At 49.8% G+C, this 16,791-nt stretch overlaps 1 protein-coding gene across 5 annotated transcripts in view; it reads right to left on the bottom strand.

Annotated features, from left to right (window-relative positions):
- CLCN1 (chloride voltage-gated channel 1) overlaps positions 1–16,791 on the bottom strand; it is a 1,161,279-nt gene that overhangs the window by 280,379 nt on the left and 864,109 nt on the right. For 3 of the 5 annotated variants that reach the window (XM_085620355.1, XM_085620356.1, XM_085620353.1), the window contains exon 7: positions 1,532–1,610. In XM_085620355.1, the coding sequence (XP_085476481.1) occupies positions 1,532–1,610 (79 nt within the window). Of the gene's footprint in view, positions 1–1,531; positions 1,611–6,726; positions 6,806–16,791 lie in introns of all 5 variants that reach the window. The other 2 variants (XM_085620357.1, XM_085620354.1) reach the window with 1 other exon arrangement.

Raw genomic sequence — 16,791 nt, 5'->3', positions numbered from 1 at the left:
TTATCCTGACTAGACGCAAGGGTTCCTATTTGGACAAAGGTACCTACCTCTGACAACTAGAGACCCGCAGTTCTAACAAGGATCAATATATCTTCTGCATTATATGGATAAGATCCATAATAGGATCAGGATATCTCCTACACAATAAGGAGTATGAAAGCGGAGGCTTATACCCCTTCTGATGTCCAGAACACATTTGATAGCATTTTGGGTCATGTGTCCCTGAAACTTGTGGCCAGAGTTATCAATCTTTTGCATAGCGCAGCAAGCCACCACGCTGCGCTGCGTGAAAGGGCAGGAATGCGCCTTATTTATTATGTCCTTTCCTATCAGTGATGCTCTTTTGTCAGTCTAGCGTCAACGCAGACACCCATGCGCCATGGTGCAGGGTGACTGCATTGCACACCTTCCGGCACAAAAACAATCCTGAGAGGCATTTCCCGCTTTCTATGTGTATTACAGAATGCGCATAAAAATTTGGGAAAACACGAGGAGATATTTCTCCTCGTTACGCCTCACCTTGGGAGGCATAGCATTTTGACGCAGTCCCATGTCCACCACTAATGGTAAATCTGGGAATACGCCACAGTCCATGGGTGTATGCGTGGAAACACCCATGCTCCACCCATGAAAAACCTCCTTGCTGCAGAGTAAGGCAAAGCAGCGATTTGCGCATCCTTGCGTTTCTCTAGATTTATCAAACCACTCAGGGCCACGCCAGGCAGCCATAGATGGCTTGAAAAATCGCACATAGGTTTTGCTTCGTCCATACGCCCACTTGGGTGGTGCAAGGGTGATGCAAATCCTTGATAAATCTCCCCTTTGATCTTTTACTGCTGTTGTGTGACCACCTCAACCGACCCCAGGGCCCCAGCTGGTGAAGGGCACATTTACATGGTGTGCTGTGGCTGTGATGAGATTCACTACAGCTCTCGTCCAAGTGCCACCTTGTGAAGGTCCCCATCTCGGGCTTTGATGGATTACTCACCTCCTCTGCACGTTGGCTTGTTCACTCATTACTCAATAAAATCCATTGGTGGTCGTGGTAAATGATGGAGGCGGTCGCGAGTGGGCTCATTAAGGAAGCTTGTCTGCGATTGAGGGCCCTGCGGCTGGCTCATTGGTGGAACAATGTGTTCATGGAGGACAGCGTTGGCCTCCAGATAGAAGCAGCATGTATGATTCTGAGAAGTATATATATATATCCGTCAATGGGCTAGTACTGTGTGTGTTTAGTGTATGTGTGTGCTTGCATGTTTTGTGTGTGTGTGTGTGTATAGTAGTAGCCAAAAGAAAAGTGAATATCCCCCACCGATACAGGAATGATGTATTTGGGCTAGCTTATGATTCCAGTGGACAACCCCTAGATGAGCTGTTTCAGGAGGCAAGGCATCCCCAGGTATGAGGCTCCTGATCACAGCAGCTGGCATGTCTTCACCTTCCCTCAAACCAGAGTGCAAGCCCCGCGGGGATAGACAGACAGAAAGGAACCAGGTGAGAGAAATGGAGAAGTTAGAAGTTAGACACTTGCCTCCGAGTGGAGTCCCAAAGCAGCAGCCCACTCCGACAGCACACCCCACGGTCAGAACATCCGTGTAGTAATACGGCTGCTACTGGTGGAAGAGATTGGACAGCCAGAGGGAGACAGACAGAAGAACAGCGAGGAGAGAGACACACACAAACACCACAAAGAGACAGACAGAAAGGAGGAAGAAAGTGTGGTGAGTGAAGAAGACTCCAGCAGCATCTCAAGAATCCTGACTTCTGGTGTGGGAGGAGTGCTCGTGCCAGAAGATGGGAATTACTGCATGGAGGGAAATGTGTGAACTTCCGGTGGACACAACACAACCCCACAGAATGTGACCACAACCACATGCACCAGGCTGCAATAGTATTGTATGGATTCTGCTTCATCGGCATAAAACGACCTCGTCGACACAGGAAGTGATCTCATAACAAAGTGAACTAAACAGGAAATTATCTCAAAGCGGAGGGGTTTAATTAGAAAGTTACTTTAATAATAAAGGACAAAACAGAAGATAAAGACAAAGGGGAATGACCAAAACAGGAAAATGTCTACATAATTTAATGAATTAAACATAAAATACCCTAAGATGGAAGTTGTTGTAACTGAAAATTACCAGGTACTTGTATTAAACAGGAAATGACCTAAGAGGGATCCATTCTACTCAGGAAATGAAAGTCAAAAGTGAAATTGAACAGTATTAATCTGCATGCCTGTAAATATGCTGGCTATGTTACAGGGGCCATACCACTGAACTTAACCTGCTCACTTTCTTTGCACCTTAATATGCCATTGTGATGCCATTCTAAGCAAACCTGACTTCATTCGTTAGGGACAGGTGAAGCCTCAAATGCTAAAAACAAGAAAAAAGCTAGGCCCCCGTGGTCAGCCCCTGGGTTAACAAGTGAGGTATCTTCAGTCTCACAGCACACCGCACCGAGAGCTCAGAACCTGCAAACCCTATATCTCTTGGGGGTACGTGACAAAGTCAAAACTGTTGATGTGAATGCTTGAACCTTCACTTTATAGTATGCTGAGGGTAACTCCGCTGAGCAGTATCCATCACCTCCGCTGGGCTCTTCATTCTGTAGGAAGCAGGACCTCTACACTCTGAACACCATCTGGTCCCTTCACCTGCACTCATCTCTGTAGGACGCTGAGGCTACGCCCTCTGAGCAGCAGCCCATCCCATCCCCTAGCCTGCGCTCCTATCAGTAGGACGCTGAGGCTACACCCTCTGAGCAGCATCCCATCTCTTCACCTGTGCTCGTCTCTGTAGGACGCTGAGGCTGCACCCTCTGAGCAGCATCCCATCTCTTCACCTGTACTCGTCGCTGTAGGACGCTGAGGCTACACCCTCTGAGCAGCATCCCATCTCTTCACCTGTACTCGTCTCTGTAGGATGCTGAGGCTACACCCTCTGAGCAGCATCCCATCTCTTCACCTGTACTCGTCTCTGTAGGACGCTGAGGCTACACCCTCTGAGCAGCATCCCATCTCTACACCTGTACTCGTCTATGTGGGGCGCTGTGGCTACACCCTCTGAGCAGCATCCCATCCCAACCCATAGCCTGCGCTCGTATCAGTAGGACGCTGAGGCTACACCCTCTGAGCAACATCCCATTACATCCCATAGCCTGCGCTCGTATCAGTAGGACGCTGAGGCTACACCCTCTGAGCAGCATCCCATCTCTTCACCTGTACTCGTCTCTGTAGGACGCTGAGGCTACACCCTCTGAGCAGCATCCCATCTCTTCACCTGTACTCCTCTCTGTAGGACGCTGAGGCTACACCTTCTGAGCAGCTTCCCATCTCTTCACCTGTACTCATCTCTGTAGGACATTGAGACTACACTCTCTGAGCAGCATCCCATCCCATCCCTTCGCCTGTACTCATCTCAGTAGAATGCTGAGGCTACACCCTCCGAGCAGCATCCCATTCCATCCCATAGCCTGCGCTCGTATCAGTAGGACGCTGAGGCTACACCCTCTGAGCAGCATCCCATCTCTTCACCTGTACTCGTCTCTGTAGGGCGCTGAGTCTATATTCTCTGAGCAGCATCCCATCGCTTCACCTGTACTCGTCTCTGGAGGGCGCTGTGGCTACACCCTCTATGCAGCATCCCATCTCTTCACCTGTACTCGTCTCTATAGGGCGCTGTGGCTGCACCCTCTGAGCAGCATCCCCTCTCTTCACCTGTACTTGTCTCTGTAGGACGCTGAGGCTACACCTTCTGAGCAGCTTCCCATCTCGTCACCTGTACTCGTCTCTGTAGGACGCTGAGGCTACACCCTCTGAGCCGCATCCCATCCCATAGCCTGCGCTTGTCTCTGTAGGACGCTGAGACTACACCCTCTATGCAGCATCCCATCTCTTCACCTGTACTCGTCTCTGTAGCGCACTGAGGCTACACCCTCTGAGCTGTGTCCCATCTCGTCACCTGTACTCGTCTCTATAAGGCGCTGTGGCTGCACCCTCTGAGCAGCATCCCCTCTCTTCACCTGTGCTCGTCTCTGGAGGGCGCTGTGGCTGCACCCTCTGAGCAGCATCCCATCTCTTCACCTGTACTCGTCTCTGTAGGACGCTGAGGCTACACCCTCTGAGCAGCATCCCATCTCTTCACCTGTGCTCGTCTCTGTAGGACGCTGAGGCTACACCCTCTGAGCAGCATCCCATCTCTTCACCTGTGCTCGTCTCTGGAGGGCGCTGTGGCTGCACCCTCTGAGCAGCATCCCATCTCTTCACCTGTACTCGTCTCTGTAGGATGCTGAGGCTACACCCTCTGAGCAGCATCCCATCTCTTCACCTGTACTCGTCTCTGTAGGATGCTGAGGCTACACCCTCTGAGCAGCATCCCATCGCTTCACCTGTACTCGTCTCTGTAGGATGCTGAGGCTACACTCTCTGAGCAGCATCCCATCTCTTCACCTGTACTCGTCTCTGTAGGACGCTGAGGCTACACCCTCTGAGCAGCATCCCATCTCTTCACCTGTGCTCGTCTCTGGAGGGCGCTGTGGCTGCACCCTCTGAGCAGCATCCCATCTCTTCACCTGTACTCATCTCTGTAGGACGCTGAGGCTACACCCTCTGAGCAGCATCCCCTCTCTTCACCTGTACTCGTCTCTGTAGGATGCTGAGGCTACACTCTCTGAGCAGCATCCCATCTCTTCACCTGTACTCATCTCTGTAGGACGCTGAGGCTGCACCCTCTGAGCAGCATCCCATCTCTTCACCTGTACTCGTCTCTGTAGGACGCTGAGGCTACACCCTCTGAGCCGCATCCCATCTCTTCACCTGTACTCGTCTCTGTAGGGCGCTGTGGCTGCACCCTCTGAGCAGCATCCCATCTCTTCACCTGTACTCATCTCTGTAGGACGCTGAGGCTGCACCCTCTGAGCAGCATCCCATCTCTTCACCTGTACTCGTCTCTGTAGCGCACTGAGGCTACACCCTCTGAGCTGTGTCCCATCTCGTCACCTGTACTCGTCTCTATAGGGCGCTGTGGCTACACCCTCTGAGCAGCATCCCATCTCTTCACCTGTACTCATCTCTGTAGGACGCTGAGGCTGCACCCTCTGAGCAGCATCCCCCCTCTTCACCTGTACTCGTCTCTGTAGGGCGCTGTGGCTACACCCTCTGAGCTGTGTCCCACCTCGTCACCTGTACTCGTCTCTATAGGGCGCTGTGGCTACACCCTCTGAGCAGCATCCCATCTCTTCACCTGTACTCATCTCTGTAGGACGCTGAGGCTGCACCCTCTGAGCAGCATCCCCCCTCTTCACCTGTACTCGTCTCTGTAGGGCGCTGTGGCTGCACCCTCTGAGCAGCATCCCATCTCTTCACCTGTACTCGTCTCTGTAGCGCACTGAGGCTACACCCTCTGAGCTGTGTCCCATCTCGTCACCTGTACTCGTCTCTATAGGGCGCTGTGGCTACACCCTCTGAGCAGCATCCCATCTCTTCACCTGTACTCATCTCTGTAGGACGCTGAGGCTGCACCCTCTGAGCAGCATCCCCCCTCTTCACCTGTACTCGTCTCTGTAGGGCGCTGTGGCTACACCCTCTGAGCAGCATCCCATCTCTTCACCTGTACTCGTTTTTGTAGGACGCTGAGGCTGCACCCTCTGAGCAGCATCCCATCTCTTCACCTGTACTCGTCGCTGTAGGACGCTGAGGCTACACCCTCTGAGCAGCATCCCATCTCTACACCTGTACTCGTCTCTGTAGGACGCTGAGGCTACACCCTCTGAGTAGCATCCCATCCCTTCCCCTGTATCGTCTCTGTAGGACGCTGAGTCTATATTCTCTGAGCAGCATCCCATCTCTTCAACTGTACTCGTCTCTGTAGGATGCTGAGGCTACACTCTCTGAGCAGCATCCCATCTCTTCACCTGTACTCGTCTCTGTAGGACGCTGAGGCTGCACCCTCTGAGCAGCATCCCATCTCTTCACCTGTACTCGTCTCTGTAGGACGCTGAGGCTACACCCTCTGAGTTGTGTCCCATACTTTTAACTCCTATCTTTACACTTGCAGCAGATACTATTGCCTGATATGGAATCTCACTGAGGAGGGTGAAGTTTCAGATGGAAGGAAACAGGACAGAAGAGCTTTGAGGTAGTGCCCTCAGACAGGAAATGACCTCACAGGTAACCACTATCCAAAAATGAAAGAACCTCACAAGGCAGATGCATAAATTGGATATTGCCTCATAACCAGAGACCAGAAGGGGACCTAAATATAGGAAGGTTTGACACATGAACAGGTCCATGATGAAATGACCACATATGGATATATTTTAGGGAGGGTAGGACCTGATGCTGCAGTGTTTGAAACAGGTCCTGACGCCCTCTGTGAGGGGATGACCAGGATGGTGCGGTACCAGATCATCACTGCCATTATACACATCACCAGCAGTGGAACTTCTACGCCCAAGGGTGCGGTATTTTTGTTCGGATGTTTAAGACACAATATTTCTGACTATGATATTCTGACACATAGTCAGTTAGACTACAGGCCTCTCCCGTGGTCACTGCCACTGTTGAAGCTGCATCACACACCCCATCTTCTTCCCTCTTTCTGGGAATATTTAGAGGACATAAGTTAAAAAGTTAAAAACTTTGAATGAAGTGAGAAACAAATGCAGAAAAGTTCAAAGGTGAAAGGGAGGAGGTTGTCTATAATGCTGAAAGGTTCCACTTGCCTCCAATGGGAGCAGCAAAGCAACATCCCACTCCAACGGCGCATGCGGCGACCAGGAGGTCAAGCTGTCTCGGCACATCCTGTAGTGTAGGAGGGGGCGAACCCCAAAACAAGGATTCAGCATGCCATGGGTTAGAAACAAAAGACAGCCAAAGGGTTAATATAACGCACACAAAGCCAGAAGCAGCAAAGCAAGGCCACATGAGATGGGCAATAAACTGGTTCCATTTGTACACAAGGTCAGTCCTACAGGAGATCAGTCTAAACACAAACAAGCTTCCTACAGACATCAGCCATACCTCAAGGGCAATCACGAAGGAGGTGAGTCTAAAACCTACCTACAACTGCCCAAAGGTCTAGGGATCAGTCTAGACACACATGGTCAACCCTACAGAACAGCAAGAAAAACATAGAAAAGCTACATACAGGGATCAGTGTTAACACAAGGTCAACCCTACAAGGGAACAATCAATACAGAGAAAAACTACCACCAGGGATCAGTGTTAACACAAGGTCAACCCTACAAGGGAACAATCAAAACAGAGAAAAACTACCTACAGGGATCAGTGTTAACACAAGGTCAACCCTACAAGGGAACAATCAAAACAGAGAAAAACTACCACCAGGGATCAGTGTTAACACAAGATCAGTCCTACAGAACAGCAATCAAAACAGAGAAAAGCTACCACCAGGGATCAGTGTTAACACAAGGTCAACCCTACAAAGGAGCAATCAAAACAGAGAAAAGCTACGTACAGGGATCGGTGTTAACACAACCTTACAGGAGATCAGCCTAAACACAAAAAATAAACTATCTACAGGGATCGGTCTTCACTGAAGGGCAATCATAGAGGAGTTCAGTCTAAAACCTGCCTACAACTGTCCAAAGGTCTAGACCTCAGTGTAGAAACACAAGGTCCACCCTACAGAAAAGCAACCAAAACAAATGAAACCTACCAACATGGATCAGTGTTAAAACAGGGCCAATCATACAGGAGAGCAATCAAAACAGATAAAACCTGCCTATGTGGATCATTCATAACTCAAGGGGAACCCTAGCGGAGATCAGTCCAAAACCTACCTACAAGTGCCGAGAGGTCTAGGGATCAGTCGAGAAACACAAAGGCAACCCTACAAGCCCGGTCTGCATACAGAGGGTTAACTCCACAGGGGTCAGTCTAAAAACATAGAGTCAATCTGACAGACAAACAGTTTAGACCCAAAGAGGCAACTGAGGCACGTAAATCCAGTTCTATAAGATGTTGATCTACAAAACAACTTCAGCTCCACTAGGTCAGAGTAAAACAAGGCAGTCACTACATGGGATCACTTTGAATGCAAAAACTTACCCTGAAATGGATCATTCTATGAAAATAAGGAAACCTATATAATGGATCTATCTATACAGACAAAAGCATCTTTACTGTCTCTACACAGGTCACCTCTACAGCGGTCTCACACACACCAAGGTTAACTGTTTAGAAGATTAGCGCAGACAAACAGGCCACATCTACAGGGGTCTCACACACCAAGGTTAACTCATTAGGAGATCAGTCCACAAAAAAGTCACCTCTACAGGGGTCTCACACACAACGGTTAACTCTAGGAGATCAGCCCACACACAGGCTCAACTCTACAGGGACGGCTCTCTATACAGAAGGTCAACCCCCTTTGAATCAGCGTATACATCCAAGGTCGCCCTGTTGGAGACCAGCATCAATACACAAAACATAGTGTAAAGGGTATACATCTATACGTTGTCAGATCTACATAAGTCAATCTGTGCAGGTGGTCAACTCCATAGGGGATAAATATATATATATGAGGTAAATTCTACAAACGAACAGCGTAAATATCTAAAACCCACTCCATAGGGATCGGTGTATACTTACAATGTCAATTCTATAGGGGATCATTCTATGCACTATCAGCTCAATAGGAGGTCAGTGTATGCACACATGGTCGTCTCTATAAGGGTGAGTCTACATACACAAGGTCAACTCTACAAGAAAGAATCTTCTACAAAAGATCCGCTTCACAGGAGATGCTCCTGGGCGAAGGCTCCACCCTAGGGCATTCCGCCAGGGTACATTCTGCCTTCGCTTCTTTTTCATCTGTATTGTCTATTGCGAGCCGGACTGCTACAGAGATACAATGCCAATGCAAAGATGTAAACAAACAACACTCCGTAGATTTCCAAGGGGCAGGATACTCGCAGGAAGCTCTCAAGATCTACTTTTGGGGCTTGAGGTGGCCCGCTCCACGATGGAGATAGACTTGAAAATGAATCCATCTAAAACTCTGCAGATGGGGAGATCTTTGTGGCAGCTGCAACCCTAACTTGTGATAGTTGTACCAAACACAGGAGCAATGCTTGATCCTGAACTCTATCTTGAGCATCGGTTGGCTACCTCTATGGACACTTGTTTCTTCTACAAACCCTTGTTTTTGCTATCAACGCTTCTTAAGATTGCCCATTCCCGTGTTTTGCACACTGGGTGATGACAGGCAGTGCCAATATTCCGCCCCACATTGGCTTTCAGGATTCTGTTTATTTAGGACCTCCACAGTGGTGTAACGAAAGTTTAAGGGGCCCCCCTGCAATGTACTCAGAGGGGCCCCTGCTGTGGATTTTATCCGGAGCGCTCAGACCCGATTGCTGTGCTGAGGGGGCCCCCTGCAGCTGGGAGGCCCCCCCGTACCGCGGGGGATGCGGGGGCCTGTGTTACGCCCCTGGACCTCCAAGAAAGTTTCCAGTGCTTGCAAAAGGTTCTAATCATCTCAGTGGGTAAAGGGCCCTCTCATAAATAGAAGGAAGTTTGACATCATATCCAAGAATCTACCACAGCTTCACTGGCTGCCAATCTCCAAAAGAGTGACATTCAAGGATGTGTGTAAAATGCACATCTTAGGGTAAGGTAACATTTGTGAGTTGTGCTCCACCACTCTCTGATGGCTAGCGCTCAGTCAATCTATCCCATCTCCTAAAATGAGTGTGCCCAGTATGGAGAACCATAGTCGGGATATCCTTCACCTGGAGACTTGTGCACAATTCCATCTGTTAAAACTTAGAAGCGTGCATAGGGTCATTGTGAACATGAGGCCGCGGCTGGAATGGAGAGTTTGCACACACAAGGCCAACGCTACAGAGGGTTGGTCTGTATCTTCAAGGGCACTGCTACAGAGGGTTGGTCTGTATCTTCAAGGCCAACGCTACAGAGGGTTGGTCTGTATCTTCAAGGTCACTGAGACAGAGGGTTGGTCTGTATCTTCAAGGGCACTGCTACAGAGGGTTGGTCTGTATCTTCAAGGCCAACGCTACAGAGGGTTGGTCTGTATCTTCAAGGTCACTGAGACAGAGGGATGGTCTGTATCTTCAAGGTCACTGCTCCAAAGGATTGGTCTGTGTCTTCAAGGTCACTGAGACAGAGGGTTGGTCTGTATCTTCAAGATCACTGAGACAGAGGGTTGGTCTGTATCTTCAAGGTCACTGCTACAGAGGGTTTGTCTGTATCTTCAAGATCACTGCTACAGAGGGATGGTCTGTATCTTCAAGGTCACTGCTACAGAGGGATGGTCTGTATCTTCAAGGTCACTGAGACAGAGGGTTGGTCTGTATCTTCAAGGTCACTGAGACAGAGGGTTGGTCTGTATCTTCAAGGGCACTGCTACAGATGGTTGGTCTGTATCTTCAAGGCCAACGCTACAGAGGGTTGGTCTGTATCTTCAAGGTCACTGAGACAGAGGGTTGGTCTGTATCTTCAAGGTCACTGAGACAGAGGGATGATCTGTATCTTCAAGGTCACTGAGACAGAGGGTTGGTCTGTATCTTCAAGGTCACTGCTCCAAAGGGTTGGTCTGTATCTTCAAGGTCACTGCTACAGAGGGTTTGTCTGTATCTTCAAGATCACTGCTACAGAGGGATGGTCTGTATCTTCAAGGTCACTGCTACAGAGGGATGGTCTGTATCTTCAAGGTCACTGAGACAGAGGTCTCTGGTGCACGCACGATGAGTTGAAGGAGGATCCACTTATGCAGACAGAGTCACTCTACAGTGAGGTGGTGTGTCTACAGAGGGTCAGTCTAGGCTGGACACTTGTTACCCTTGGGCAGTCGATCCTCACCGAGGTACGATCCACATACACCATGGGATATGCGGGGCCCCCAGAAGGGCCTCCGCAGTACATGACAAGGCTCTGCAATAGCGTGTTCTCTACACCGAATCAGTACCTACGTAGAAGACAGGCCTAGGTTTGCCACACTGTGCAGGGAGTTACTCTCTCCCAATGTGATGCCTGCTAACGGGGGGTCACTAAGGAATGACTTACTCTACAGAGGAAATAAATGGTTTCATGTGGGTGGCATCCACAGAGGTACCGTCTCTGGCAACAAGTCAACATCATGAGTGACCAGAGCTACACATAGGTGCAGTTTCTAAAACCAGGTGAGTGCCCCCCATGATGTGGACTCTAAAGAGGAATGCCCCTGTAAATAAAGTGCCCTCTGAGGGGAGAAAACCAGAGACTATAGAGCATATAAAAACAGAGTGTTACTCATATGCAGGCAGCCTCTTTCTGTCTCTGGCAAGCATTGTTCACAGGTAGAGATGGGTAGAGTCACAGGTAAACTGCACAGTAAGGCACTTTTACAGTCTCTATTGAAAAACATTTTCTATCTATAAGGTCATCTGTGTATAAACGTGCTCTTCAGAGAAGTGTGCTGTAGACAGGCACACCTAGCTCAGCCAAAGCCCTCATTAGAACCACTCTAGACCTGCATAGAAGTTTTCTCTACAGGGGGACAGTCATTAATGTGACACCAGGCAGTCAGGACAGTGAAGGCATCAGGCACAGTCTGTAGCCGGCTTTTCCCCTCATCCAAAGACCCCATATCTCAGTCTCTACCATGCTCTCCTGTGTCCGTCACACATAGATCTATCCGTGACTCTCCTGTGTCCGTCACACATAGGTCTATCCGTGACTCTCCTATGTCCATCACACATAGGTCCATCCGTGACTGTCCTGTGTCCGTCACACATAGGCCCATCCGTGACTCTCCTGTGTCCATCACACATAGGTCCATCCGTGACTGTCCTGTGTCCATCACACATAGATCCACCTGTGACTCTCCTGTGTCTGTCACACATAGGCCCATCCGTGACTCTCCTGTGTCCATCACACATAGGCCCATCCGTGACTCTCCTCTGTCCATCACACATAGGTACATCCATGACACTCCTGTGTCTGTCACACATTGGTCCATCCATGACTCTCCTGTGTCTGTCACACATAGGCCCATCCGTGACTCTCCTGTGTCCATCACACATAGGCCCATCCGTGACTCTCCTTTGTCCATCACACATAGATCCACCTGTGACTCTCCTGTGTCTGTCACACATAGGCCCATCCGTGACTCTCCTGTGTCCATCACACATAGGCCCATCCGTGACTCTCCTGTGTCCATTACACATAGATCTATCCATGACTCTCCTGTGTCTGTCACACATAGGCCCATCTGTGACTCTCCTGTGTCCATCACACATAGATGCATCCGTGACTCTCTTGTGTCTGTCACACATAGATCCATCCGTGACTCTCCGCTGTCCGTCGCGCATAGGTCCATCCGTGACTCTCCTGTGTCCGTCTTACATAGATCCATCCATGACTCTCCTGTGTCCGTCACACATAGATCCATCCGTGACTCTCCTGTGTCCGTCACACATAGATCCATCCGTGACTCTCCTGTGTCCATCACACATACATACATCCGTGACTCTCCTGTGTCCGTCACACACAGATCCATCCATGACTCTCCTTTGTCCGTCACACATAGATCCATCTGTGACTCTCCTGTGTCCATCACACATAGGTCTATCCGTGACTCTCCTCTGTCCATCACACATAGATCCATCCGTGACTCTCCTGTGTCCGTCACACATAGATCCATCCGTGACTCTCCTGTGTCCGTCACACATACATACATCCGTGACTCTCCTGTGTCCGTCACACATATATCCATCTATGACTCTCCTTTGTCTGTCACACATAGATCCATCTGTGACTCTCCTGTGTCCATCACACATAGGTCTATCCGTGACTCTCCTCTGTCCGTCACACATAGGTCCATCTGTGACTCTCCTGTGTCCATCACACATACATCCATCCATGGCTCTCCTGTGTCTGTCACACATAGATCCATCCATGACCCTCTTGTGCCTGTCACACATAGATCCATCTGTGACTCTCCTGTGTCTGTCACACATAGATCCATCCGTGTCCATCACCGATAGATCCATCTGGGACTCTCCTGTGTTTCTCACAGACAGGTCCATCCGTGACTTTCCTGTGTTAATCACACATAGATCCATCCATGACTCTCCTGTGTCCATCACATATAGCTCTATCCGTGACTCTCCTGTGTCCGTCACACATAGGCCCATCCGTGACTCTCCTCTGTCCATCACACATAGGTACATCCATGACACTCCTGTGTCTGTCACACATTGGTCCATCCATGACTCTCCTGTTTCCATCACACATAGGTCCATCCATGACCCTCTTGTGCCCGTCACACATAGATCCATCCATGACTCTCTGGTGTCTGTCACACATAGGTCCATCCGGGACTCTCTTGTGTCCATCACACATAGGTCCATCCATGACACTCCTGTGTCCGTCACAAATAGGTCCATCCATGACTCTCCTGTGTCCATCACACATAGATCCATCCATGACCCTCTTGTGTCCGTCACACATAGGTCTGTCTGCGAAGAAGCACATAAGGGTCTCAGTTCCTTCTGTGTTGCCCAGGAGTCTGCAATTGTTGCTTCCCGTTCCTTTGCCCAGAGGTTGGCACATCTGTTTCATGAATGGAGATGGTGTCCAATGGTGCAGGTGAGAGGGTGAACTTAGCTGACCTGTCTCGGCAGAAAGGTTGTGCCTACAGAGTGACCACAAGCAGTATCTACAGCAAAGGGTTCCCTACTGGACATTTGTCACTATCTGCACAGGCGGTCTCTAATGCAAGGCAGGCACTTGGAGCAGTATCTTATGTTGTCTCTGCACCGGGTGGTTCACTATGAGGAGGAAATCAGGACTATTCTGACTGGACTCAAAAATTCTGAACAATCTGCAACACCCGCAGTCTCTCCTTTGGACCCGTCTGACAACCTGGACTCCAATTGGGCACCTAACAAGGAAGGTATGCCTCAGTTGTCCAGCTTTCCCGTTCCCTCGTTAGAGGAATTTGTTATCCTGGCAAGCAGTGTATCGTCAGGATCACCGCTGGATCCAATGCCTCATAAGATCTGGAAGGCTTTTCAAGAGGAGCTTTTCCCGCCGTTGCACTCCATCTGCTGTCAATCATTGACCACAGCGTCAGTCCCAGACAGCTGGAAGTTGGCTATTGTAACACCTCTGTTGAAAAAGGCTTCTCTGGACCCTCTCTGCGCGGCTAATTACAGGCCAATTTCGCTATTACCATTTGCGATAAAAATCCTCGAGAGATGGGTCACAAGAGCCTTATCCAACTTCCTAGAAACAATTCTGTGTCTGGATGCTGCACAATTTGGCTTCAGGCCAGCGCACGGCACCGAGACGGCCTTGGTCACCGTGTTGGACGATCTGCGAACGCGAGTCGACAAGGGCAAGTCTGCATTTTTGGTGCTACTTGACATGTCGGCCGCGTTCGACACGGTGGACCATGAAGTACTACTTGGCCGTCTTCGGAGTGCGGGAGTGTGCGGTCTGGCCCTAGACTGGCTCACGTCCTATTTGGACAACCGACAACAAGCCGTGTCACTACCACCTTTTCGATCAGCCACTAGGCGGGTGAAACAGGGAGTCCCTCAAGGATCGGCAATTAGCCCGATCCTATTTAATATATATCTCCGTCCCTTGATAGCACTGATAAAGTCATTCGGCATATCTGTTGTCAACTATGCCGATGATACTCAGTTGATCTTTTCATTTGAGGGTTCTGAGTCCATTTCAAGGGATGCCTTTCACCGTTGTATGGCAGCCACAGCAGCATGGCTGCGAGCCAATGCGTTGCAATTCAACGGGTCAAAAACGGAGGTACTCTACTGCTCCTTGGACCGAACTCCCCGTACACTACCGGCCGATTTTTGGCCAGTGTCCATCCCGGGCTCGGTGGAGGCGGAAGATTCAGCTCGCAACCTGGGAGTTCTATTCGAACCCAATTTGCAGCTCGATGCCTCCGTAAACAAAACGGCAGCAACATGTATGGGTTTGCTCCGTGCTCTACGGAAAATCTTGCCACTTCTCCCACGGGGCTCCAGAGCTGAGGTAGTGCGTAGTTCCATTCTTAGCAGGATTGACTACTGCAACGCACTACTTCTGGGTGCCCCGAAGACTCTGGTCCTAAAGCTACAAAGGATACAGAATATGGCCGCTAAACTGGCCTTGTCTCGACCACGGTCCGCCTCTTCATCGGCAGCTTTGGCCGATTTACACTGGCTCCCAGTCCAGCAGAGAATTGCGTTTAAGGCTCTCTGCCTTGTTTTTAGGGCCCTGCATGGACTGGGACCAATACCTCTTCAGACTCTCTTCCTCTGGTATCAGGCAGCCAGACCTTTAAGATCATCTTCGGCGTTCTTGCTAAAAGTCCCTAAAATTAATAGAACGAGAATGGGTGGTCGCGCTTTTAGTTTTGCGGCTGCCACGCTGTGGAACACTCTCCCCTTAGCATTAAGGAGCTGTCCTGATCTGCTCACTTTTAAAAAGAGCCTTAAAACTTACTTGTTCCCCAGAGTAATGTAGCTGTTTAATAGATGCATGGTTAGGTCTCAGCGCCAGGATACCCTTTGGGTGACAGCTGCGCTCAATAAGCAATAAATACAATACAATACATACCCCTCACCAGTACATCAGCTAGGCACAGGCAGCCAACATAAGGAAGCAGTCATTAAACAAGTCACTGTGAGCAGGCACCAAGATGGAGCCAGTGGACAGGCAGTCACTGGGCGCAGCCAGCCATGCAGCTAAGCTGGCCCCTGTATGTTTCACCAAGCAGTGCAAGCTGCACAAGGCCTTGTCAGGCATGGTGGGGCCTGGCTTTGCATGCAGGCAGGCAGGCAGTCCTCAAGCAGCATGAGCCCACTCTATGCACCTAGAAGCACCATAGCTATGTGTAAGCCTAGATAATGGCAGTCTTAATACATAATCAATCAGCCTTTGCATAATGCAGTACTATCACCCCTAGGGTTATCTGGGTGCTGTTGGTGCAACATCTCCCTCAGAGAAACGAGAGTAGAGAAACAAGCAGAAAAGGCAGATCATAGAGCAGAAAAACAAGCATAGGAGGCACAACCAGAAGGCAGCAGGTAGACAAGCAGCAGAGGGTGGCGGACTGCAGGCAAGCTGGAAAGGAGAACTGTCGCTGGGGGAGCTGGCATGAGGACCTGCTTAATGGGGAGGCCATTAGGTAGCTCCTGGAGGGAGTGCGCTGGGTGGCGCGAAGAGGGAAACAGCAGGAAAAGGAAAGAAATGAGCAGATAAAGGCAAAGTAAAGGGCAGAAAAGGCAGAACAGAGAGCAGAAAATTAACAGAAAAGGCAAAACAGCAGGCAGAAAAAACGAACAGAAAAAGGCAAAACAGGACAGAATAACAAGCAGAAAGGCAAAACAGAGAGCAGAAAAACAAACAGAAAAGGCAAAACTGCAGGCAGAAAATTAACAGAAAAGGCAAAACAGCAGGCAGAAAAAAACGAGCAGAAAAGGCAAAACAGGACAGAATAACAAGCAGAAAGGCAAAACAGAGGGCAGAAAAACAAGCAGAGGAGGCACAAACAGAGGGCAGCAGGTAGACAGGCAGCAGAGGCTGCTGACTGCGGGCAAGCTGGACAGGAGAACTGTCGCTGGGGGAGCTGGCATGAGGACCTGCTCAATGGGGTGGTGCTGCGGCCTCCTTCAAGTAGGTCCTGGAGGGAGGGTGCTGGGTGGTGGGAACAGGGAAATAGCGGGAACAGGAAAGAAACAAGCAGATAAAGGCAAAGTAAAGGGCAGAGACCAGCAGAAAAGGCAAAAAACAGAGGGCAGGAAACTAGC

The sequence above is a fragment of the Triturus cristatus genome, chromosome 7, assembly GCF_964204655.1.
Source record: "Triturus cristatus chromosome 7, aTriCri1.1, whole genome shotgun sequence".
In the NCBI taxonomy this organism is placed as follows: Eukaryota; Metazoa; Chordata; class Amphibia; order Caudata; family Salamandridae; genus Triturus; species Triturus cristatus.
Note: the sequence above shows the minus strand (reverse complement) of the source record. Positions and strands in the feature narration are given on the sequence as shown.